We start from the raw sequence: 25,571 nt of genomic DNA on the forward strand, positions 1-25,571 counted from the left end.
CCCGGCGGTCGTCTGCCTTGCAAGTACGAGCCAGGCTCAAACCCACCACCCCATGGAGATTGGACGCACGCAGAGCGATTTGGTCGTGCGCAAGTGTTCCACTGGCATGGCATTGGGGCTGCAGGTCTGTAGATTGGATCCAAAGGCCGCGGAAAAACCGCGCAAACCTCCACTTGGCGATTTTGACGCCAAATGCTCCACTCAAGCCGGACGGCACGTGCCACAGGCGCACCATTATTATTTTGAAGGCGAAAAGTCACCGATAACATCGTGACTTGTGTACTGAAAGTTAAGATTCATAATGCATCATCGATGCAATATTTATCGTGCTATTTCCCCACTGTGAACGGGCAGAGCTACTGCATGAAGCAATTTCACAACCAAACAACGGGAATTAAGAGGAGGGGGAGACCCTGTGGAGGGAGGGGGGGGGGAGTGCGCAGAGTTGGAAAATACAATTGACAATTCATGATCTTTGGGTTTTTTCGGTAAAGTCACGTAAATAAAAATGTAAACCAACTTAAATCATGACGTTTCAGGCGCAACACAAGCGTCCTTCTTCAGGTGAGGGACAACGTAGCGAATACACAAACACTTAATTGAAGAGGTGGGTCAATTGAAGAGGTGGGTCATGAGACACACTTAAGCGTTTGTGCTTTCGCTTCGTTGTCGCCACCTGAAGGACGCTTGTGTTGCGCCCGAAACGTCGCGATTTAATTTAGTTTTCATTTATTTTTTACCTACGTGACTTACCGAGAAAACAAAAGAAAACAAAGAGTATCAATCCTTGCAGTCACGAAAGCTTCAAATCTAGAGAATTGACAATTCATGAGTTGATGCGGTTGCCAACTCTTCCTCTGCAAAAAAACCGCACCGACAAATAAACGTAGTAACGCAGACATCAGGGATGAAACAGCAGATTTTTTTTATTTAACTCAAGCAAAAAAAAGGCAAAAGTCCAGACTTTCGTACTGAACTATTTTTATTGTTTTTTTTTTTTTGTTTTCCCCCTTCAACTTGTTCATTCCCTTTGTGTGCTCTTACTTGAATTGCAAAGTTACAATTTTTTAAAACAAACTCAAAACCGAAACACCTTCCCGTCTTGTCCCGTTCGCAATCCACCACCGCAGACAGCCGTCAGCCCCACCAACCACAAGGCAAGACAACCAAAAAACGCAGTCCCCCAAAACCTATCAGATGAAAACCTCACCTGACCAAAACACAAACCGTGCGATTTTTTCCAAACCTCCAGTGTCCTTACGACCACCACCACTGGTCCCGCCCCGGGCACCATTTACAAAACCCTGCTACAGTCAAATACGACCGATGGGAAGTCGAACGCTGGTTCAATGCCGACAGCGATTCGTGCAAAGATAAGACCTCGTGCGGGTTTATGTTTTACACATTGTCCCCGATGACAGAGGGCACGATTCATCATCTGTAACACCTCTGCGTCGCCTCTTGTACACGCGCGTGCGTGCGACTCGAGTGCCGATTCAAATCGCCGAAGAGCTCTCCCCCTCGTGCGTCCCACGTGATGCAGCAGGGCGCCGATTCAAACAAGAGGTGAAGGATTTTTATTTGAATTGGAAGTCTCCAACGTTATCTCGGCCGCACGAGCGTCTCGGATAAAACGCGCCGGCATGGAGGGGATCTTACTTTCTGAATCTACGCTCGCTGCGTCACGCGCGACACGCGTTGTTTTACCAATCGTCAGGCATGTGCAGATTTTACCTTTTCAACGTGTATTTTAACGCATAAGTATGGTAAAACTCTAAGGCAGGCAACAGTAGCCCCAAGAATTGGAAGTTTGGAAAACCACATCTTAACACATTTCAAACCATTAGTTTTGTAATTTTGCTATTTTTTTGGGATTTTATTTTTCATTTTTTGTGTTTTTCTTTTTCACTTCGATATGCTATTTTTGTGCATTTTTTTAGTGACTCCAGTCTAAATGTGTCCAGCCATCTTGGACCAATGTGGAGGGTCTGCCAAAAAAAAAAACACCACAACGTTAGAAAACCGACGGTTAAAAAGGCATGGCAGTCAAGCGATTCTGAGTCCAGTAACCATGACTCTTACAAATAAATGAAATTATCGCTTCAGATAGTTGGAACGGGTTCGTCGATCGACCATTATGCCCTGGCTATTTTGGTGACCATGCCCTCTCTCTCTCGCCGTGTCTGGTTTTGGGTGGTTTTGCCGTCTGGGCCGTGTGTGAATGATTGCAAGCTGGTGAATAGGTGTTCGATGAGGCTGAACCCTGTGTAAGCCCTAACCACCTGATACGAAGACCTTAATCCCTCACCTTTTGAGCTCTCGCCTGGTTAAACAAAATAAACATGGCCACAAGAGGCCGATGTTGAAATGTGTCACCTATGTACACGCATGCAGGCAACCACCACCACGACGCTCGACACAGGCCCAACACAGTGAGTGGCACTTACTCTCTCTCTCTCTCGAGGGGGGGGGTGTTGTGGCGCTTGGAAAATTACTGCACCGGCACGGCCCCCGTCTTCTGAGCCACCTCTTTAGCCTGGTGGGCTTGCAGCACCGCCACAGCCTCCTCCACCTGGACGCCGGGGTGGGGGGGGACCAGGGGTGGGCACATTTTTTGACTCGCGGGCCACAATGGACAGAGGGGCCGGGCCACTCCCGGTCAAAGCGCACCATCTAAATGGGGAAATGGGGGCATTACAGGAGAAAGGTAAAATTTTATTTAATAACATTAATATTTGGACAAGTTCGGCGGGCCGGATTAAAAAGCCCAACGGGCCGTATACGGCCCGGGGGCCGTACTTTGCCCATGTCTGGGGGGGACAGACAATGGCAGGGCACCACGAGGTCAGACGTAATTCTGAAAAAAAAAAAAATCGGCTATAAAAATAACGACGCAAACAGAGGATTCGCGCGAGCGGCTTTAAAAGACGGGAAAGCCCGTCAACACTCAGATGTTGCGTGGGCTCAAAACGGTGCACGGTGGGGGGGGCGATTCATCGTCGTCCCCATGAGGCACGCTCAATCCGCCACTGGATAAAAGCTTACCCCGCCCCCGCCCCACCGCCCACACGATCCTGCGCTGTAACAATCCACGCCAGCCGACTTCACCGCTGCTACTCCACGGTCGACGTCCTCTCGGCCGCGAATCCAACGCTGGGCCGCACACTGCATTATTATCCTCCACCATTGGTCCCTGTCATCCCTTCGAGCGACGTGTCCCCACGATGATTTCGCAATTTATTTATTTCGCGCACGCCCTCCGCGGCCGCTCACCTTGGAGCGCAGGGACTCGGGCGACTCGAGCATGTGGAGCAGCTCCGAGTTGTCGATCTCCAGCAGCATGCCGGTGATCTTCCCCGCCAGCGACAGATGCATGCCTTGTATCAGCGGGAAGAGACGCTCGCCTGAAACACGCAATGCGCGCGGACGAAAGCGAAACCGCCGAGGGGGGCGGGGAAGAGGAAATATGTTGAGTCAAAAAACATTCCAGATTAGGTGTGACCAATGCTCAAAATTTCCACTCAACTTTTTAAAGACGATAGCAAATATTTAGTGATCAAGCATGGTTAAGCTGGGTTTGTAGCACAGTGCACCAATCATCGTGCCACCACATTCCCTCCCCGCCCCCCCCCCTTGTAAGAGTAAGATCATTGCCTGTTTAATAGAGATGCCAATTGCAGGTGCACCTGCTCAAGAGTTGGGATGGTTATAGTCATCAGTCAAGGGTGCAGAATGGACTTCATGACCTACACAAAACTGCCAGTTTAAAGAATGTGACAATGCAACAGCAGCTAATTTAGCACAGGTTACTATCCAGGCCACGATACTTTAACTCTTAAGGTCACAATACATGCATCAGATACTGCGTTTTATTAAATAGACTACTTCCAATTAAGCATGTGGTAATTGGCTCACATGACCCCAGGAAGTTACTAGAAATACGGCAATGGCAGCACAAATAATTTATTCTTTAACGTAATCGTGACCCGCCAAAGAGTTACAATTCACAAATCGTCACATGCCTAGTAACTGCGTACAGTACAGAGCTATTTATACGGATGGTGGCAAGGCTCACTGGATTGTGTAAAGGTGCAACACTGCTCTCTCCTGGCCACAAGATAACAAAATCTTTCGAATACAACCGCTAAATAAACCTTGACGCTGCACGCAGAGACCCCGCGTACTAAAACGGTCCAGCCAATATTTCAACCAACACGCGAGCCAATCCAAGCGATAAATCCAGCCGCTCTATAACCCCCGCGTGTTCAAATAGAATAATAAATCTAACGTCCCTATAACCGCAGTGGCTAAACCAAACTCGTAAATCCTGCAATTGTGAAAATCCCCCCATCCCTCCCCATTCCCCACCAAAGAAAACGCACAACAACAAAAAAAAATCTCTTACGGGCAACGATAAAGACGCAACCACCATCTCCTTCTCCCTCCCTCACCGGTGGCTCAGTGTTCCTTGGGCACTCGCATCAAAGCCAACATTAAACGCCGATCGCTGATGGAGTAAGCGGTGCCACGCCAAGGTCTTCCCCCCCCACCTGCCACCCGATTTGCAATCCCATCTATATGCCCGCTCAGGGCTCCATGTGCCACCTCCTCAGTTACCGGACCCCCCTGCCTCCTCCGCCCCCCACTACTTACAGGCAAGGTCAGCACGCCAACTACTACTACGACAACTATGACAACTACGACGACTCGCAGACATAAAAAAACTGTTAAGTCGAGAGCAAGATTCTGAACGGATAAGTCCACTGGTTCAGAATCAGAATCTTTATTCATCCTGGAGAAATCCAGTGAGCTATGAAACTCTCAAAGTTACAACACTAAAACACATATAGCAGTGCAAAGTATGGGCAAGGTCAGTAAATCACTTAAAATAAAATGTGAAATTGATAAAGTATACAAGTTCAAATTGCATTATTACACCAATTCACAAAATTGGGCAAGGCAGCAAAACAAGGTTCAAAATCATAAAAAATCTGTGCACGCGATGTATGCCCAATACGAGTTAAAAATATACGATTACTATGCAATTGTACAATTAGTGTACAATGCACAGTGTATTCCCGGTTGCTCTGTTAACTAAATTATAAATAATTTTGGGTGCTCAAAGATAATTAATATTAAGCGTTCGTAGCAGCTATTGCATCGATCCCACCAAATCACCCTCCTCCCTGATGCCACATTCCATAACCGCTGCAAATTTTACATTCGGTTTGCCGACCTGTGAATGCCACTCCAATGCCCGTGGTCGGTCCTCGGCCCTCCCCTGTCCCACCCCTGCTCACACGTGATCACCCACCTATCGCAACTTCTTGCTCGCTTCCCCGGCCATCACATCCACAACAACAACAACAAAAAACTTTCTTCCTCCGTATCAATTCCAGACCTCCTTCGAGTTGTTCGCCCCCTGGATCCGACCACGAGATTCCTCCTGCGCTAGCGCCTGCACCCGTAGTGTGCAAGAGCGTGCGAGCATTAACCGTGCGGGAGGAGGGGGGGGGGGTGCTAACGCACGGCCCACTCACCCAGCATCTGCTTCTGCTCCTGGAGAGGGGCAGACGCCAGCATCGATGGAGTCAGCGGCTCCTGCCCATGCACGTGGACGGCCTGGTGCATCTGGGCACGAAGCGACAGACAAGGGGCTGCGGGTCACGTCTCCGGCAACGCGGGTAAAGCCACGGGCGGCGGAAAAGCTACCGAAGAAGTCCACAGTATCGGGCGTTAGCGCGTTGCGCAGTACCGCCACCCCCGACGCGTTGCCAGGTTGCACCCGCCGTGTATAAGCCCAACGCGCGCGTCTGCCCAAGCGAGCCATCGTCCGGTCACCCAACAATGACGGCCGTTTATTTTTCCCTGGCGAAGGGGACACAGAGTGTGGCCAGGCGGCTGCGTGGCATCAGATGGCGACATGGTCATTTTTAACCCCCCTACACCCTTTCCCGACAGACAAATTTAAGGCTTCACCTTCAAGCCTTAAATCATCGTGTGGGCAGTTGTGCTTTTCAGCACCAGTGTTGTGCGCGTTACGTCAAGTGAATACGTTCATGCTGCACGTGGACGATCCACTTCCAGGGCCGAATTCTGTTCAAGTCAGTCGACTTCAATGTACGGATACAAGCGAATACCATAAATTGTACATATACGTAACATACAAACATGAACGTAGTTCATACAGAACCGATGTTCACCAAATGAATATTATGGACCCACGCGGCCTGCATCTACAACAGGGCCACGTGGTCGTCACGTAGCCAGCACTGACAAAGAGTCACGAGGACTTGAATGGCACTCACCTGCTGCATATGGCCGTGAATCGGGTTGCGCATCGGCTGGCCGTACTTGTAGGCACCCACGTTCCGCGGTCCCATGCCGGGCATCGCTCGGGGTCCCAGCGTCTGCGTCGCAGCTGCAGGAAAAACACAAAGGCGCCGCAAGAGAAAGGCGCTCGCACTTGCGGCCAAGGACGGCGATGCGTGAGAAAATTGCAACGAGGTGGAAATGAAAAAAACAAAAACGCACGAACAAAGGTAAACACGGGATGTGAAAAGGCACTCGTGTCTTTCGCTCGTTGCAAATCGAGGTATGAATCAAACTTCACTTTGAAAAAATCCCCAGGGTGGTTCAGTGCACTGCTTCGAGTCTCCACACACAAAGCACAAAATCTGCCCAGTCGCCGCCACGTCAACGGCACAAACGTTCGCGCAAGATTCGCACCCCGTTTTCAAATTATATTAATCTTTACATCATCCACCAAATTGAGCCAAGCTCGAGTCTGTGTCAGGACTGCAGTGGAGATGGTTTTTGAATAACCACGCTGATTTTAAACCTGAACTAACCAGTGTAAAGAACGGGAAGGTATCGCAATGGTGTATTTCAATCCAACAGAATATTGTAATGCACAGAATAATAGTAAAAGAGCGTAATGATATGGGACATACAAATAAATCCAGACTCCGAAAGTGAAGTGGACAATACTGAAAAACAACCTCGTCAAAACATAAAGGACAGAATGCAAACATGGGTCAAAGTTATAGTGGTTGTGCTGCCAAGTGCCAACTGCCATGCAGTCTTGAACACCGGGCTGGGAGAGCAATGGACAGCCACAGAGAAGATTTGCACTACTGGCAGCCACGCCGATATCTACCGACCTACCCAGCGAACACGCCAAAAATACTCCTACAGAGGATTCGCACAACTACCACGGCGGAGAGAGGCTTGAAGGCGGCACTGGCCAGAGAGGGCTTCTGTGCGCTCTTTGCGGAGGCCAATGGCGGTGAAAAGAACCGGACATCTGTCATCCACTCCCGAGAGTAATATGACGGACGTGGCACAGACACCGTTGGACTCGCCATCTCGCCACTGTTGAGGCGCCATGGTGGCGAGATGTTAACTACCTCGCCCGGTATACAGGAGGTCGTGCGTTCCATCCCAACCCTAACGCCTGTATATTTGGAGTTTGCATCTTCTCCCCGTGGTCGTGTGGATGTTTCTCCGGGTGCTCCGGTTTTTCCCTCCACATATAGAATCAACATGCGTTTGGAATATTTGGCTGTAATAAATTTCCACATGAGCCACTTTGTTGAGCTATCATGAGTGGCCAAGTCGCTTCTGCAAAAGTGGCATATAGCTCAGTGTGATTTACCTGGTAAAAAAAATCATTTAAATACTTCGCTTTGAGAAGGGGTGGGGAAGCTAATTCTTACCGAGGGCCCAATAGGACTACACAAAGACAAAGATCCCCGTATAACCTGAAGAGACTCTTGGGGAAAGTGCTGTTAAGCGAGCACCTACGGAGGCCGGCACAGCACACGAAGTGGAGGGTGGCCAGCGCCACGCCCAGCCGCCTTTGTCTCCCCCAGTGGCATTGTTTACACATCACACCAGGTACTCATTTAGGCCGAGTCGAGCTAAGGCAGGCCTGGAACCGGTTCAGATAACAGTCTCTGGCATTGGCCGTGAGCGGGGAATGGAAGTCGGGCGGTCGGGTTCGTAACCGTAGGGCGCGAAAACCACCGCGCCACTGCTCCCCACTCCACATTACACAAACACACAAACACACAAACACACAAACACACAAACACCTTGGGTGACTTCTGTTACTGCAAGAGGTGCTCACAGCGCCAAGAGTGAAGAAGCATGCCAATGAGAAAGTGTTTTTTTCCATGTCAAATATCTCCCCCCACCCCCGCCTCCCACTAGGTTTCCAATTTGTGCAGCTAAGACGCTTGAAGCGACGGGTTTATACCATTGGCGGGCTGTTTCAAAGTGGTAGGCCTTGCGTAGCCATGGGCGGGTACGAAATGAGTTGCGGGCCACGTCTGGCTCACAGAGCCGTAGGAAATGATGATGCGGTGTCCTCGCATGAAACGAGTCCCGGGGCATTGTCTGGCCCGTGCGCCATGAGTTCCCCCCCAACCCCCTGCTTTAGAGAAACGCGAGGGCAGCTCTCACCGACGCGATGTCCACCGGGGATGGATCGTACAATCTGCGTGTTGGTGATGGGCGACATCGTCCGGATGGGGGGCTGCTGCTGTTGCTGCTGCTGCTGCTGCCTTGTGCCCGACTGCCTCATCATGCCTCCCTGCATGCCCTGGTAGCCACCTGCCCTCCGCCAGCAACAGGGACCACAATATGCACCGCGGTTAGTTCGTCTCCGCAAGGGGAGATTGCTCTAATCATGGTCCTGTTAAATATTTGTGTATGTTCGAAGTGTATGTTCTAATTAATGTTTTGATCTGTCCATGCTATTCTTGATAGTTTGGAGGGTTGCGCAAGGTTACGGACTTGTCTTACATCTGCATGCACTATTGCAGGGAAGGGGGAAAACTTTAAGAGACGTAACAACGTTCGCCTATAGCAGCGAAGCCTGCCACACCCAACGGAGGCTGCCGACCGGAAAAAGACACCAGCTCCGCCATTCAGCGGACCGAACACAGGTGCCGCCTGCAGACGCGCGCATGCACCCAGGCGCTCGCTGCTTGGCACCGGTGCTAACACACGATGAGGCCAAAGCATCGCCAGACCGCAACCTCAACTTCTCTGCAGCCGAACCACGGGCAAACACAAACGCCAAAAGCACGCGATGAATTCAGTGCCTCTGCGATCAGTGGGAAAAAAGAGACTGAAATTGGGTTCACGATGCACGCGTGCAAGAAAGCCCAATTCCACTCGGCAGCAGGTGACGGACCGACAGACCCACCTTGCGGTTTCAGACGCCTCCTGGCGTCTCACATTAACGAATCGCAGTGGCGATGAAACTCATGCCAGTGGAAAAAAACAGGAGCCCCCCCAAAACCCACCCTTCCCCTTCCCTCACCCGCCACCCGCGAGCTTTCCAAAGTGAAGTTTAATTCATCCCCTCGTGCGCATGCGTGGTGGGGCCTTGGGGAAGGCTTATTTTTCTTACCCTGCGGACGGACCTGCTGTGTGGGCCAGCGCTGCTGGGGCCGAATCTGTGTCATCTGGTTGGGCGCGTAGTACGCCGTGCGAGTCTGCGCCTAGGCAACAACGCCACAACCTCCCTCAGCAACTTACGAGTGACACAGCTGAAAAAAAAAAAGTCTTCTCGCAACGGTCACGCCAGGCGTGCAAAGGTTCACAGCATCGCAGAGCTCATCACCGACGTAAACGAACTCGCCGTGGGTGGGGCCCGCTGGTGCATCGGACGTTCGACCATACTTCAGCAAGCTGCTCAGCACGGGCCGGTGAAGGCAACGTGTATAGACGGTGGAAGCATAGAAGTGCAGTTTCCCATTTTAATTTTTCCGCACTGCTGACCACGAAACTAGCCAGGTAGCCACCTATGTCAATCTGCCGCGCATGGTGGTCACCCACTCAGCCGAGCCAATTAACAATAAACAAACAACTTAAATTATAAACGCAACAATTTGAATTCCTAGACCACTGCTGCAACAATATCACCAACGCAACTCGTAAGCAACCTATAAAACATCATTACAACATAATACTAACACGAGGCTATCAACCGTAATAATATATCATAACGTTGTAGGTGAAGTAGATACAAATATAATAAGAACGTTTACACCACCCCAAGCCTCCCTGATGACGTCATGGCTCGTCATCACTACCCTGGGAGATTGACTAATTTCTACGAGAGATTTTAGTCCCACAAATCTCTGCATGATCCGCCAATTGCACTGAAGTGTGCTATATTTAGAGTTCCACATCACTCTTGGGATAGTGATTAGCATAACTTCACTTAATTTGGCCACCCCGACTTCGATTCCTGGTCAGAGAAAAAAAGTAGCAGCGATAATCCAACTTCTACCTAACCCACCCCCCCACAGCCCCATCCTGACCAGCAGGGTTAAGCATGGTCAAGACATTCCCCGTGACAAACACGGCGCGCTGGGAAGGCCTTGATCCAGCTATGGATTTTATAAATGAATCTTTCGTTTTTATTACTGCTACCTCGTGTGCAGCCCATGCCGGATGGCAGGGGGTGTGGGGGGGGAGGTCCCTCCACATCTTTAGCGGCACAACGCTGGCCATCCTTCAACAAAAGCAAATTGCTCGGTGGGCAGCAGCTGTGGCGGCGGCTGTGTCACCTGGGGCATGGCCGGCATGAAGTAGCCGCTGGGAGCCGCCGGCTGGTACTGGCCGATGACGGTGCTGGGGGGCAGTGCCCGCATGCCGGCGATCCTCTGCATGTACTGCGACGTCAAGTGGGCCTTGCGCTCCTCCTTGCGCTGCGCCAACGCGACGTACAGCGGCTTGGAGCCTACGATGCGGCCGTTCATCTCCGTCACGGCCTTGGTGGCCTCCTCGGGCGAGGAGAAGCACACGAAGCCGAAGCCCTTGCTGCGACCCTCCTCCGACATCACCTGCGGCGGCGGAGTGGGGGCGAGAGCGAGTTAACATCGGTTTAAGTAACACGAGGAGTCGCGTCCTTTATTAAACTAAGAGTTAAGATGAAGATCTTGTCGAGCAGCGTGAAACACTATCGCCTCTGTTGCAAAACCGACCCGAGTTACAGCAAGTCATTGTGAACATGACAGAATAAAAAAAAAAAAACTTACGAATCTAGACCATATCGAACAATAATTTAATAGAAATTCGAATATTGCCAAGCAATTAATGTGCATTGTACTTTATTTTTTCGATTCATTTTTTACATTTGATGTGTACAAACGACTCGGTAGTACAGGAGCTGTTTCCCCCCACCCTTCACCCATCCCCGCCACCCTGTGCGTTCGGGCAAGTCCGCAGGCAGTGCGGTGGGGGCAAAAGCAGCTAACCTTGGTGCTGGTGATGGTGCCATAGGGAGCAAACTCCTTGCGCAGTTGTTCATCGTCGATGTTGTCGTCCAAGTTCTTCACGTACAGGTTGACGCCCTGACGAAGCCAAGAAGTCGCCGTGAATCATCGTCGCGACCGCGTTTCCTCGAAGCGCACTAATATGTGCACGTGCGAACCCGCTCCATTAAAGCTTAAAATTATGCACCTATTAAAATGATTACGCGAGCTACACGCCCACAATTGTGCATGGATCGGGGAATCGATATTTATACATTGTGGCTATAAACGATGTAAATGATGGCCAGCAGCCATTATGTGCTATATTCAACACATGAAGAAAAGAAAAAAAAAGCTTTCAAACTTTATCACCTCCCCCACCCCCCCACCACCACCTCAAATGATGACAATTCATCGCACTGCATGGAAAACGCAACTCCAACCACGTCTGGCAGAGCGACGATGCAATGGTTTAGAGCAGTGGTTCTCCACCAGGGGATACGCGGACCTCTGGGGGTACACGTGGCAATGTCCCAGGGCGAACGCGAGGCGATTTATCAGTTTGAAATTATATCGTACATTGGAGTGATTGGTGAATAATCATGAACGAATCTGCCAATATCAAATACCTACAAAAATATTTTAATCCATGTGGCAACCTATAACAATTTAAAAGACCTTTTTTAAACTCACCGATTGTAAACAACGTGGGGTTTTCCAAGAGCAACTGGCGAGCGCGCACAAATTTCGTCACGCGTGCAGGACCCCCCCCCCCCCCCCCCCCGATGGAATTTGAATTGTTTTTTTTATCCGCTTGCAGTTATTGGCTAGTTAGGATACCTCACAAAATTGGCAATTGGTTAAAATACCGATAATCGTTATTGAGACATTTAAAGGGGTTACTCTTGGTTAAAACACAACTCAACAAGGGGTACCCCCCCCCCCCCACAGTAGCCCAAAAACGGTTGAGTACCAGTGGGTTAGAAAACACGCGACTGGCTCGCCAAATCAGAAGGGTGCCCCCCACGCCATCGCATCTACTTTTCACGTTGGCTCGGCTCTACCCTCGTGCCTGGAGGGGGGGTGGGGGAACTCACCTGGTATCTGCTGATCCTCTCCTGCTTCAGCATCTCAAATTTGCGCTTCAGCTCAGCCTGGCGTTCGCCCTTTTTCTGCGCCCGTCCCACAAACACGGTTCTCCCGTTCAGCTCTTTGCCGTTCATCTCATTCACCGCCTTGAAATATGTAAAAAATAGACACTGTTAGAACAGTAATGAGCGACTGCACAAAGCAAATTGGCTAATTAAATTAGCTTTTTAAATCGAATTCGGCTTAGGATTACCATTCTTCAACCTCGGGTGTGCTCAGTATCGGCTTGGATATTTGTCGCGGATGTTATACACGATCAAGACTCCAACTCGGGCCTCCGGGTTCTTTGCGCAGCGCGTGAACGGCTACACGACCGCAACCCACACAGCTTTAGAAGGCAAGACAAAGATCCCTGTCTAGCGTTAACAGACTGTGAGGGCAAGCGTTTTTTGCAAGTAGCACCTACGAAGGAAGGCACGGCGCACGAGGGTGGGTGGCCAGCGCCACGCCTGGCCGCCTTTGTCTCCCGAGTGGCGGTGTTTACACATCACACCAGGTACTAATTTGATGCCCAGTCGACCTAGGGGAGGCCCGGGACCGGTTCAGATAATCGTCACTGGTGTTGGCCGTGAGCGGGAATCGAACCCGGGTCGCCAGGTTCATAAGTGCAGCGCGCTAACCGCTACACTACCGCTCGGACACACACACACATGTGGCAGGGCAAGCCGCAGCCAAGATGGCTGTTTTAATGAGGTAGGAGTGGGGGAGGATAAACATCATCGCACCCGCTGCGCGTCTTCGTGTTGCTCGAAGCTCACAAAGCCAAATCCGCGGGATTTTCCGCACTCATCGGACATCACGCAAACGCTCAGGGCCTTCCCTGCGAGACAGAAACAAGCCCGTTAGGGTCACAAAGTAGGCAGGCTCTCGGGCTCACATTCCCAAAAAAATGTGATTCTACACTTAAATTGGTTACATTATTCCAGCTCTGTGGATTAAAAATATCGGATTGACCATCACGTGGCAAACGTTACTTAGGTGGTATGGCAGGTGGGTATAGACTGAAACTATGCACTCGTATACTTGTTCAATATACATTTTAACGAGGAAGATATCAATATTATATTTGAAATTAAAACTCCACATTCATCAACACTGCGCAAAAATGAAAAAATATATATTAGGCAACGTTTCAGACAATGGTCCTTCTTAATCATTGAGGGAAGGGCCATTGCTTTTCATGTCAAGTGTGTATTTTCCTCTTTCTATGACGCTGTTAAGGACACGTGTGTTGAGCTTTTCTGATTCGGGCACCACTGCCCGCACCTCCGAAGAGCGTGGTTCGGCTACGTAGGGTGCGAAAGAAGTTCCAAAATACACCAGTCACAATAAACACAGCAAAATTTCGCGTTATATTCAGGCAGCAGCGTTCAACGATAACTACTAACGCAGCACAAAACAGTCATTAAAAGCAACCGCTTGCTATCTTTTGTCCAACGGTACCAAGCGCCTCTACAAAAGCAACTACTCGCGCCCCCCGCTACCCAACAACCCGAGGTCACAGGAAGGGACACTCCCAGATTTGGCAGCGCGTCACGGATTACGGCACCAATCTCGGTGGAGGGGAGGGGCGAAATATAAAACGGAGTTCACCGCAGACCGCCAGCCAAAATCGGCATTAAGACGGGCAGCCGCCGCAAACTCACCGAACTTGCCAAAGAACTCTCGGAGTTTGTCCTCGTCCATGTCGTCGCCAAAGTTCTTGATGTAGACGTTGGTGAACTCCTTGGCCCTCGCGCCCATCTCCTGCTCGCGCTCCTTGCGCGACTTGAAACGCCCGACGAACCTGCGGCGTGCAAGCGCACGAAGGGCGTTTGGTCATCGTGCAAAACCACGCAGAGGCTCGGCCGTGGCAGTTTGATTCAACAGTAGATCCCCGATATTCTTGGTTCTTTCGGTAAAGTCACGTTGAAGGGAAACAATTAAAGATATATAAAACAATAAAATTTTCACGACGTTTCGACTGCAACACAAGCAGTCATCATCAGGTGTGAAACCAACGGCAAGAACATTTGAAAGAAGTGGCGGTTTGTATTTATTTATTTTTAAACGTTATCCGTGGTGCTGACGTTTAAAAATAAATACAAACCGCCACTTCTTTCAAATGTTCTTGCCGTTGGTTTTCACACCTGATGATGACTGTTTGTGTTGCAGTCGAAACGTCGTGAGAATTTAATTGTTATATATATTTTATTATTTATTGTTTCCCTTCAACATGACTTTACCGAAAGAACCAAGAATATGAATCGCTGCAGTCACGAAAGCTTTAAATCAAAAGTAGATCTCCTCTTAGTCTTATTGGTAACATAATCTTAGTATTGTCCATCTCATTCGTACCATCTCATTCGCACCATCCCATTCGTACCACCCGTCTCATTTCCGTTTACATTATCCATCTCACACCGAGGGACCGTTCACATTTTGGCAGCCTTTGCTCCATAGCACTGGTGATACACGGCCATAAAGAGAGGATGTTTCTGGTGTAGGCGAATCTGTTTCAAGGACAGTGCATACATTATCAAAGAGTATGTTTGCATTTTTTTTCCACATCTATGTGAAGTTAATGCAGGCTTGACACCTTGGAATAGGTGGCCATTTGGTGTCTAAACATCTTCACACCTCCTGTATTTATGCCAGAGGAAAGCCTTTTCCATAATTTAATATCTTAATGCTGGCAAAGGGGTCTCCCGTAGATGCCACGCTTGTCGCATTCCGACTGTTATAACGCAGTTATAACTCAGTGGCGGCACGGATTGGAAGGAGCCAGATGCTATGGTGATCTGGCATGCATATGCATGCAGAAAGATAAAGATCCCCCCTATAGCCTTCGCAATCTGTTGTGGCAAGTGCTGTTGGCGAGTAGCACCAAAAAAGGTGGCACAGCACACGAGGGGGTGGGTGGCCAGCACCATGCCCGGCCGCCATTTGGTCACCTCCAATGCTGATGCTTACACATCACACAGAGTACTCATCTGAGGCCGAGTCGACCTAGGGGAGGCCCAGGAACAGTTCAGGTAATTGTCACTGGCATCATCCGCGAGTGAGAAATCAAACTCGGGTCGCCGGGTTCGTAGCTCAGCGGCGCTAACCACTGCACCACCACCCCCCGCGCGTACCCGCTCGCGCGCGCGCAAACTCACACTTTGCGGTCGTTGAGCAGCATGCCGTTCATCTTCTCGATGGCACGGTCGGCCGCCTCCTGTGTCTCAAAGTGAACGAAGCCGTAGCCCCGGGAACCGTTCTCGTCACACACGACCTGCAGGGAGGGACCGAACGTTCACGATTCGCGATATAATTTTGGGTTGCTAGGCTACGTTCACGATCAGACCAAAATTCGGATTTTCTCAGAACCCTCACGGCCAAACGAATTTAATTGCCGCGTGTGCTAACGTTCAACGAGTCGCTTAGTATTGTTTTCCGCTTGCATGAAAGGTGAAGAACCACTCACAACCAAATTAAGCTATTAGACAGACGATCCTTTGTTTGAAACTACGTCGAGCATCATCAGGAAATGATAGAGGAAGTTAGAATCACGACCCAGAGGTCATGAACGCGTACCAACCATTCAGATTTTAACTGGATATTAACCAATACAACTTCATTCTAATCTTCATCTAATTTTTCTTCTAATTCATCTGCGCCCATGTGTATGTTTAGCACACAACCAAATCACAACAAAACCCAACCTCGTTGAGTGTTGAGCCCGATTTGTGTGTGGATGGGAGCCTATCTGGGAATACCATATATTTGTACGGATTGGTCCGTCATGTAGCCAGATGGCAGTGGAGCAAGATTCTGGAATCAATGGGGCACTATGAACAATGCAACTGCGGTAAGTTCACGTTTATGATCTATAGCTCTCGGATGCATTTTCAAAATACTTTCTCAAGAAGCTCCCAGAACGTGGCGCGAAACGTCGGACATCGTGCCGTACAACAAGCGGCACGACCCAAAAACACATCAGGGAACTCTTGAGTGCTATCCCGTTGAATGGGTGGTGGCCTTTCTCCAGGTACTCCAGCTTAATTCCACGAGCCAAACATGCATCAGTGGAATCGGCCAAACATTGCGCAAATATTTTTCAGGACTCTCCTGAAAAAAGGTTCTCAAACTCGGCAAAACTTTTCTGTATTAAATACAGGAAATCCTCGCTGAACCTTTTATCACATGACGCATCGTCTCCAGAACACGGTTCTTCTATTAGGGAACACCTTTCGCACACAACGCGGCCAATTTTTACGCAGTTTCTGAGGGGTCGTCAACCTAACCACTTTCTTGAGCTGCGCGGCTGAGGGGGTATGGGAAGTCTAGGCATACGCACGGAATGGTACAGTACGTGGCGTACCCTCATCGCCCCTCAACCCAAAACAAAAAAAGCAACCACCTCCATCTGTGCATAAAAAAATGGATCTCATCGGTTCTGTTCCCCCCCCCCTCACACCAGTGGGTTTTCTCCGGGTCCTCCAGTTTCCTCACTCGTGTCAATAAATTAATAGGCTGATAACACCGAAATATAGAGGACCGCAGAGCTTGGGCAATTGCTGGCGCAGGCTCGTCACGTGGCTGCTTCCCTGCCTTCTACATGTGCCCTCCTCCTGGCACCTCCCGAGTCGTTCACTCTCCTATTGAGTGGTGGGTGGGTGAGTGGTGGGTGGGTGAGTGGTGGGTGGGTGAGTGGTGGGTGGGTGAGTGGTGGGTGGGTGAGTGGTGGGTGGGTGAGTGGTGGGTGGGTGAGTGGTGGGTGGGTGAGGAGCTGGTGTGTAGCGGTTAGCACTACGCTTCGCTACGAACCCGGCAACCCAAGTTCGATTACCACTCACGGCCAACACCGGTAGTGACGATTATCCGAACCAGTCATGGGCCTCCTTTAGGGCGACTGTTGTGGACTGTAAACATCGGCACAGAGGAGACAAAGGCGGCCGGGCGTGGTACTGGCCACCCACCCCCTCGTGTGCCGTGCAGACCTTAACAGGTGTTCCCTAACAGCACTTGCCCCAACAGTCTGTTCAGGCTATACGGGGGATCTTTTGCCTTTGTGGGTATGGGTCGGTGATGAGGCAATTGATGGTGCAGGCCTCTTCACGCGGCCGTCTCCCCGCCTTCTCCGTTTGTCCTCCTCCTGACGCCTCGGGAGCCGCTCTCGCTCTCCACGAGAGCGGGCGCACGCCGTGCGACGACGGTGCAGTGCAAAGCAAGTCGTCGTCGCCATGGACAGCTGCACGAGGCGTGCCGCGTGCGTGCGAGCGCCGGGTTACCTTGCAGGACAGGATGTTCCCAAAGGCAGAGAAGGTGTCATACATGGCCTTGTTGTCGATGGATTTGTCGAGATTCTTGATGAACACATTGCCGACGCCAGACTTGCGGAGGGACGGGTCACGCTGGGACCACATGATGCGGATTGGCTTTCCCTTGATGACGTCAAAGTTCATTGTGTCCAGTGCCCGCTCGGCTGGGAGAAGACAACACATGTCTAATTCAAACCAGATGAGGGAAGACAAAAAAAACACACAAAAACAAAAAGGTCAGTAAAATATGGGGGAAAAAAAGCACAGTACAGCACAGAAACAAGGTCGACCCGCACCCGAGTTTTTTTCGTTACAATAGTTCGTCTGAAAAAAATGAAACTCCCTTTGAGAGAGAACGTCTCTCGTTTGCGCGGGTGCTCAGGGTGTCGAGCTACGGCATGCATAAGCAAACATGTCATGACATGTGCGCACACACACTTTAAATATATAACTTATGCATTTAAAAACAATGAATATTCACACCAGGCGATGCCATAACAGCATAGACGGGCACAGAGACACGCACACTTCAAAGTGCCTGCTTTTATTTCATGTCAGCTTTTATCATATTAAAGCGCAATGCCAAATCCTATAGCTTGGGCTCCACCTGCAACAGTCTCCCCCCCTCCACCAATTGATGCCCATTACCAATTGTGCTAATGGCATCAAGTTTACCCGGCAAAGTAGCCATTCAAATCTCTCACAGGGCACCGTGGTTAACAAAATAAACGAACTTGCATTTGTCGCTACACATCCATGTTTTATATTTTCTTGTCCATTATACCATTGGCCTTCTGAACCATTATTATCCAGCATAATTTAAGCAGGCAATTCTGGACTCTGTGTTGACATTCTGGGTCCCATCAGCACGTGTTCAACAAGTCTCACAGGAGCAACTAATCTCATACACGCGTATCTAGGCAGTGTCCCTGGTTATCCGAAACGCGAGAAGCTTCGTAAAGTAGGGAAAACGATAAAAAAATAACTCGGGCAGGCTACTACAAGTGTTCCAGCAACGTCACTGCAAACGCGCCTTATCGATTTACTTCACGTCGCAGTGACGTTTCAAAAGTGGTGCTCATGAATGTGAATATGATCCTTTGTTTGTTTTCCAATAATAAAACTTCAACATGTTGAATAACACAGGCTGCGTAGATACCTACACGAGCAATTTCCTTTTTCAAGCGAGATCTTCCTTTGGTGGCAGTGTTTCGTTTCGTCAATTGTGTTTTAACTACCTTAACTATAGGCCACAACACTTTCTCTGCATCTTTTCTCCCAGTTGTCGACTTTTGAATTCCCCTCCCATCGTCTCGTTTCCCCCCAATTTCTTAAAACCCTCGCGCAATGCATAATAATAATAACGTGTAAAGTGTTTTCTATTACAACTTTGAAACAGCTTTGTGTTTAGCTTGTTGTCCCCCCCCCGCCCACACACCTCCGATTAGCACAGCTGGTTATGTACGGTGAAAAACAAGTGCAACATACATATACAGTGACACCTTGGATTGCGAGCATAATTCGTTCCGGAAACGTGTTTGTAATCCAAAGCACTCGTATATCAAAGCACTCCTATATCAGTTGTGATCACGTGATGCTCGGCAGTACAAAGCGTATACATACTACTCGTATTGCAAGACCTCGCTCGTTTATCAAATTAATATTTATTTAAAAAAATTTGCTCGTCTTGAAAAACACTCGCAGATCAAGTTACTCGCAATCCAAGGTTTTACTGTATACGATAGTGCTGTTTTTGTTGCCAATCACTTGACATTTTGGGCCTGTGCTCAGCAACTGCGTACCAAAGGATAAACCGTGGGAAAGCACAGGTGGCGTGCGCATGTGCCAGCCATCTCAAGTCATTTAACCCAGTACACCTGTCGTGTGACCACTGCCAGCGGGGCTTCCCACACTTCATATGACCTCAAGGTGCACTTTACCTGGCTTAAGCTGATTTTAGTTAGGTTCATTTTTTGTTAAATCCACCTGGGGTAAGAGCGCTGTGGTATGGCTGACCCTCTGCCCTTCTACCGACTCCCCCCCCCCCCCCCACCTTGGGTTGATGAAACTGTGGCGCAGATGATCTTACCACTGCCCGACCCAAATTTCCCGGTCCTTCCTATCTGCATCCCTGCCACGCGACCTCCTGACCATTACCCATCCTTCGTGTTTTTAATCGTGACATTGTTGTTGTTGTTCGTACCAAGTGAGGACGACTGGCAAAAACGGCAACTGGCACATTCGGATATGTCACCGTGCAGCCAATTGACACCAGCAAACGACACTGCAGTGGCCCATAAGCAGGACGTGACATGTGCATGAACCTGCAGCTCCCAAGACGAAACGATCGCACAACACTACTCGCCAACATTAAACTCAGAATCAAAAAGCAACCCAACATCTTACAGGTGGCTACATCAAAATGGAAATAACAAACATCTGTTATTTACATCTGGCCACAGGTAAAATTATAACATAAAGGCGATAACATTTGGCCTCTGCAATGCAATGAGAACAATACGTCGACAAATAACGGACAATGAAATTGTTGAACCGCGCACACACCGACTTTGCATCCCATTATTTAATGGCTGTGACACAAGCCGTGGAAACAGCGGCATATGCAGAGTGAGCAATAAAGTCAGTCGAGTCAACACCAACATAGACGTCCAGCCGCTGTCAAAAGCCCCATGCGTTAAGGACGCAAAACATTACGGCAACACCACGCCAACAAATGCGTCTCCCGTGTCGATATATGCGTCCCGTGTCTCTTTCAGTCACTCTTGCGTCTCGGGGTCTCTCTGTCTGTCTTCTGTCTCTCCTCCGTGTCCGTCTCTCCGCAGTGTCCGTCTCTCCGCAGTGTCCGTCTCTCCGCAGTGTCCGTCTCTCCGCAGTGTCCGTCTCTCCGCAGTGTCCGTGTATCGACGGTTCAATGTTCATGTGCCATTTTATTGAGGGACTGTGTGTTATCTTGGTGTGGTCTGGCACTGTTTTAATGTTTTTTGCTGCCTTGCCCAAGCTTAACAAATCAAACTTCAGTAATATAATTACGTATTTATTTATATTTAGCGACTTGGTTACCATTTTCTCTATTTTGCACTCCTATCGTGTTTTGCATTATTTGCTGTTGCAACTTTCCGACCCGCCCATACTGGACATCTGTGAAAAAGAGCTTCATAGCTCTTCGGATTCCTCCTGCAGTCGAAATAAAGATTCTGATCCGACTCTGTTCTGATCTCTCACTCTCCTCCATGTCTCCGTCTTTCTCTCCCCTCAGTGTCGCCACCGCTCTCTCACTTTCTCTCTCCACGTCTCCATTTGTTTCTGTGTCTCCGTTCTCTCTCTTCATCTCCCCGTCTCGGTCGAGGTCTTTCCTCACATTTAGTACAATGCAAACCAATGCGCTTCTGAACATCACACCGTTTTGACACGCAAGATTTATTTAGATTTAAGGTTCTTCAATTAAGCAAGTATAAATTACTGTACTTAAATGCAAGTGCATGCAGGGGATGCCAGAAGATTCATGGAGATACAGGGTAAGCAACTTTTGAAAGTTCACAAGAGTATAAAATGGAAATAATGTTGCAGATGTCATCAAAAGGAGGATATTATGATTGATAGGACAAAATGTGCAGGATGGAGGAGGGCAGGTTACCAAGACAGCCATTGGAGTAGCACCCAAAGGGCTTGCAAACAGGGGGATAACCTCAATCCGATGGTGATGATGAGATTGTACGAGTAGACATCCCAGGTTTAATTTAGAATTTGCAATCATGGTAAATAGGCAGGAGACACACGCTAGCAAGGTGTGCGGATGGAATCAGTTGCAACATCTGCTGTAATGGTACCCTAATCTTAACGGCTTATATGGATAGTTACCAAACGTACCATTTTTGGTTTAGCACTGTAGATACCGGATGATGGCACGCATTGTAATCAAACACATCCAAAATGTTTAGTCGACGACGCAATTCAAGCAAGTTATTTTTCCATGCCAGCACTGGTCCTGATTTGTCATCCTGGTTATGTAACCACGGCCCGTGTCGAGCCGAGAAATGATCCAGGGGCCATGCACCTGGATCACACCCTGGTAAAATGCCACGTTGCGGCACAGCCGTGTGGCGAATAGACCGAGTATTAAAATGACAATCGTAGAAAATGTAGTAGCAGTAGTGGTGTCGAGTGGTCTCGCAACAGCAGCAGTGCAATACATCCAGCTCATGGGTAAAGGTGCAGCACTGCAATTGCTTGATCACGCCACTGCAGGCAGAAGGGCCTCCACGAGAGGGAGCTCGAGAGATTTGGTCTACTCTTCCACGCTGACTAGGCGTCTTGGAAGAGGTAAACATACCAAAACTAACCCCGGATAGTCAGCTCTAGAGGCAGCTAACAACAGTGAAATTAGCAAGGCACTTTAAGCTAAATCCACAAAAGAAGTTGCGAGATGTTTGCAAATGATCTCAAAGCAGCATCGGCTCCACCGAATGCTGAAATACAAATATACATCACTTTGCCAACCCACTGCTTAAAATATTCTCCCACATCATGTCGGTCATGAGGGTTGTTTGACCATACTTCACCACTCTAGTCAGTGCAGATTGATGAAGGGTGGGCTGGAGGGGGGGGGGTAGAAACCGGTTTATATTTCACTTGCCACTAAAAGGCGGTCGTGGCCAGAAATCAAACTCAGGCCACCGGGCATTGTAGCAGTGCGCAAACCGCTGCACCACCACTCCACTCCCGACCGTATGTTAGAATGGCTTCAAGAGAAAACCCGAAACGGGAGCAATTAAAACAAAATAAAGCAGCAGCTGCCACGCTCAATTGGCCAGGACGCATGCAGACGAGGTGACACACACACAGCACTGGGAACGGGGAGAGACAGGGCTGAACGATTCATCGATTTCAAACCGAAATCGCAATTTGAAACAATGCGATTAGCAAAACGCAAAGGCTGCGATTTTTTGCGATTTTAAAAGTCCTATTACTTTCTTATTGTAATTGTTTTCTTTTCTTTTATTATAACTTGATTTATTTAACTTAACAATTGTTTTATGTTTGATTGTTCCATTTCAATTAAAAACATTATAAATACATGTTGGAAGCAATTAATATCTTTTAAGTTCTCATCCTTGCATTAGAATATATAGAGCGGTTCATGTTTTGATGCTATCACGTGGTAATGCTCCATCACATGTTTTAAATCTATCACACAGTGACTATTGAACTGAAGCTTGACTTAAAACATTGAATCGCAAATCAAATCGCAATGTCAGAAAAAAATCGCAATGAGATATTTTCCCCAAATCGTTCAGCCCTCGCGAGAGAGCGGTTGTCTGGGGGGGCAAGACTCTGCAGAGAGTGCGCGTTACCCAGGCCTGTGCACCCAGAGGTCCGCATCTGACAGGCGACGTGAAATCAACTCCTTGGTCGGTCACCCACCATTCTAATCGGTCACCCACCATTCTAGTTGCCAGAGTATGGGGCGGACTGTAGATGTCTGCCTTGACCCTGACCACTGGGTCTGGGTTATGTCTAGGAATAGCCTAGCGCGCAACCACACTGTAAGCTTGGTAAACAGACGCGCAGGGCCTTCATTCTGACACCAGCATAAGATACGTTGCGGGGGCAGCCAAAACCTTGATCGTGTTTGAGGTCTGCAGAAAACCCTAATCCTGGCACGGCCAATACTACGGAATGAGTCTTAACGACAGCCCTAACTGTGAAACGAGAGACTGCTGGCCCAATGGATGATGCTGAAAGTTAGCGTGCTCAAGTTTGGGAACTGCCAAAATGCTGAAATTTTGGAGCCAACACTTGCAATGCTGTTGTTTCGAAGATGGGATTTCGCCATAACCCTGACATTTTTAATCAGATAATGCCAGGGGAAGTCTTGAGCAGCATCGGGAAGCCGGTTATTTTCAGCCCTGATTAAATTGGGGTTACGAATTACGGAGAAAATCTCCCACACACAAGCGTGCGGAGTGAAACATACTACTACTACACTTGGGATCGAGTTCTAGCCGTGACACGAGTTATTGACACGAGTTTAGGGACTACCCTAAACCTCAGGAGACATCATGATGCTCCAGGAAAACCCCTGACCCTAGAACCCCTAAACATTTTAAGGTTTAGGACGTTCTCTCAGACCTGTTTCCGTTGGGTGTCTACATAAACCAATCTCCACCGTTCGAGGGATAGGTGAAGAATACTCCGGTAAAATACTCTGAGTGAATCAGACACTGGTTTAGGGCCGCAACCGCTAGAGGGATATTAGTACAGAACGGCGGTCGGCAACCTGAGGCTCTTTAAAGGGACTGCTTCGTGACGTTATCTATTAAAGACCCACAACGTCTCGTATTCACATGCCACGTGGCTCTTGAAATAGCCTTTTTTTTACACAATTCGATCAAAACGGGCTCGTCTTGTTACACAGAGATAGCTCAACCCACTACAACAAACTGGTTAGGCAATGCCCTATCATCACCACCCGCTAGGCGGCCAGAAGGAATAGGATCTAGGACACTGGTTTAGGGATTGCCCCCACAACCGTGAGGGGGTGATAGTTTTTTTTTTAACTCCGTTTTGAGTTAAACAAAAAAGAGACGGTACCCATCGCAGCTTCATAGGTCTGGGACGCTACACAAACCTACAATGTGCCGTAACAGCACGAGGCTGGAGCCAACCATAACACGTAAAACCGGTTTTGCTGTAGAGTACAGTGTCAGCAATCTCTCACAACACCATAACACATTTACTCTATAACACATCGATGCCAACGTTGTTGATGATTATTATTACGAGAATTGGTAAGAAGCGACGAGGGGAAGAGAACGGGCAAGGTCATCGATACGTACCGTCTGCGGGCTGCTGGAAGTTCACGTAGGCATAGCCCAGAGAGCGACGTGTTATCATGTCCCGGCAGACCCTGATGGACAGAACGGGCCCGGCAGGGGAGAACTTCTCGTAGAGCATCGCCTCCGTCACGTCGGGGTGCAGGTCGCCCACGTACAGCGACGCCATCGGATAACTGGGTCCGCTCGGGTTCATGGCGGTGGCGGGGCGGTGGTGCCGCTTGGTTCAGCCGGGGGTAGACGCGCAGGTTCCCGCAGGGAGACTAGGAAAGGTCGGTTGCCGCCTGGCTCGCGGTCGATAGGCAGGCCTGGGCGGTGTCGCAACGAACGCGGCGGTGTAAGCGACAAAACTGCTGTTTCGAATTTTTAAAGCTTTTCCCCCCCCCCCCCCCTTGTTATTTCGTGATTTTTTTTGTTTTTATGTGTTTATTCACGTGTGTTAAAAAAAAGAACCCCCGCAGGGACTCTTTTTTTCAAACGAGCACGTGTAGCGGGGATCAAGCTTAAGGGAAAAGTTGAAGAGAAGTAGTCCCTCGTGTGCAATGATTATATATAGCTGGGTATCCCTCCGCCGCGCACCTGCAATGAGAATAATTTCCGGCGCATCACCGCTAGACAATTAAGTGACGCGCCCCTCGGCGAGAGCACATGGCCTTTGGCTTAACACGATTACCATACAATGTGCATGGTGGTCGAGATGTCTTGTGACCCCCAATTAGTTGACCCATAACTTTTGCTGATGACGATCGCTTGTGTCGCGATAGAAACGTAGTTTTTTTATTTTCTTTGAACCTATCTACGTGACTTTACCGAAAGACCCAAAGAACATAACTTTGTTTTATTTTCTTTGCATATCTGTTTTAAATAAACCTTTTAAAAATATATAAAGTTTTGGTGAAGTAAATGGGGGGGTCGCAAGACATCTGGATCACCCTGTACAGTTCAAATGTACTGTATGGTAACTTATGTAACTAATAAAATCCACATGTTTATAGACATTGAATATATGA

At 49.0% G+C, this 25,571-nt stretch overlaps 1 protein-coding gene across 3 annotated transcripts; it reads right to left on the reverse strand.

The window, feature by feature from the left end:
- Positions 1-901: 901 nt before the first annotated feature.
- Positions 902-25,090, reverse strand: LOC116945202 (polyadenylate-binding protein 1-like). 3 transcript variants are annotated; one of them, XM_032959479.2, is made up of 15 exons: positions 24,565-25,090; positions 17,678-17,892; positions 15,563-15,678; positions 14,078-14,208; positions 13,148-13,242; positions 12,371-12,508; positions 11,277-11,372; positions 10,587-10,862; positions 9,422-9,512; positions 8,467-8,616; positions 6,309-6,421; positions 5,541-5,631; positions 3,274-3,404; positions 2,448-2,572; positions 902-1,988 (listed from the first exon to the last, which is right to left on the reverse strand). In XM_032959479.2, the coding sequence occupies exons 1-14, from the start codon at positions 24,755-24,757 to the stop codon at positions 2,492-2,494; spliced, it is 1,917 nt and encodes a 638-aa protein (XP_032815370.2). In that variant the 5' UTR covers positions 24,758-25,090; the 3' UTR covers positions 902-1,988; positions 2,448-2,491. The 3 variants fall into 3 exon arrangements, with proteins under 3 accessions (XP_032815370.2, XP_032815369.2, XP_032815372.1); XM_032959478.2 differs by having other exon boundaries at positions 14,069-14,208; XM_032959481.2 differs by lacking the exon at positions 8,467-8,616 and having other exon boundaries at positions 14,069-14,208.
- Positions 25,091-25,571: the final 481 nt, after the last annotated feature.

Source organism: Petromyzon marinus, chromosome 23 (genome assembly GCF_048934315.1).
Source record: "Petromyzon marinus isolate PM22_M1 ecotype Great Lakes invasive population chromosome 23, UKy_Petmar_22M1.pri1.0, whole genome shotgun sequence".
Classification (NCBI taxonomy): domain Eukaryota; kingdom Metazoa; phylum Chordata; class Hyperoartia; order Petromyzontiformes; family Petromyzontidae; genus Petromyzon; species Petromyzon marinus.

Coding starts and splice junctions, on each gene's coding strand:
- LOC116945202 (XM_032959478.2), bottom strand. CDS start 24,757: ATGAACCCGAGCGGACCCAGTTATCCGATGGCGTCGCTGTACGTGGGC. Junction 17,893..24,564: donor CTTCCAGCAGCCCGCAGACG/GTACGTATCGAT, acceptor GGTTTGAATTAG/ACATGTGTTGTCTTCTCCCA. Junction 9,513..10,586: donor TCATGCCGGCCATGCCCCAG/GTGACACAGCCG, acceptor GTTGTTGCCTAG/GCGCAGACTCGCACGGCGTA.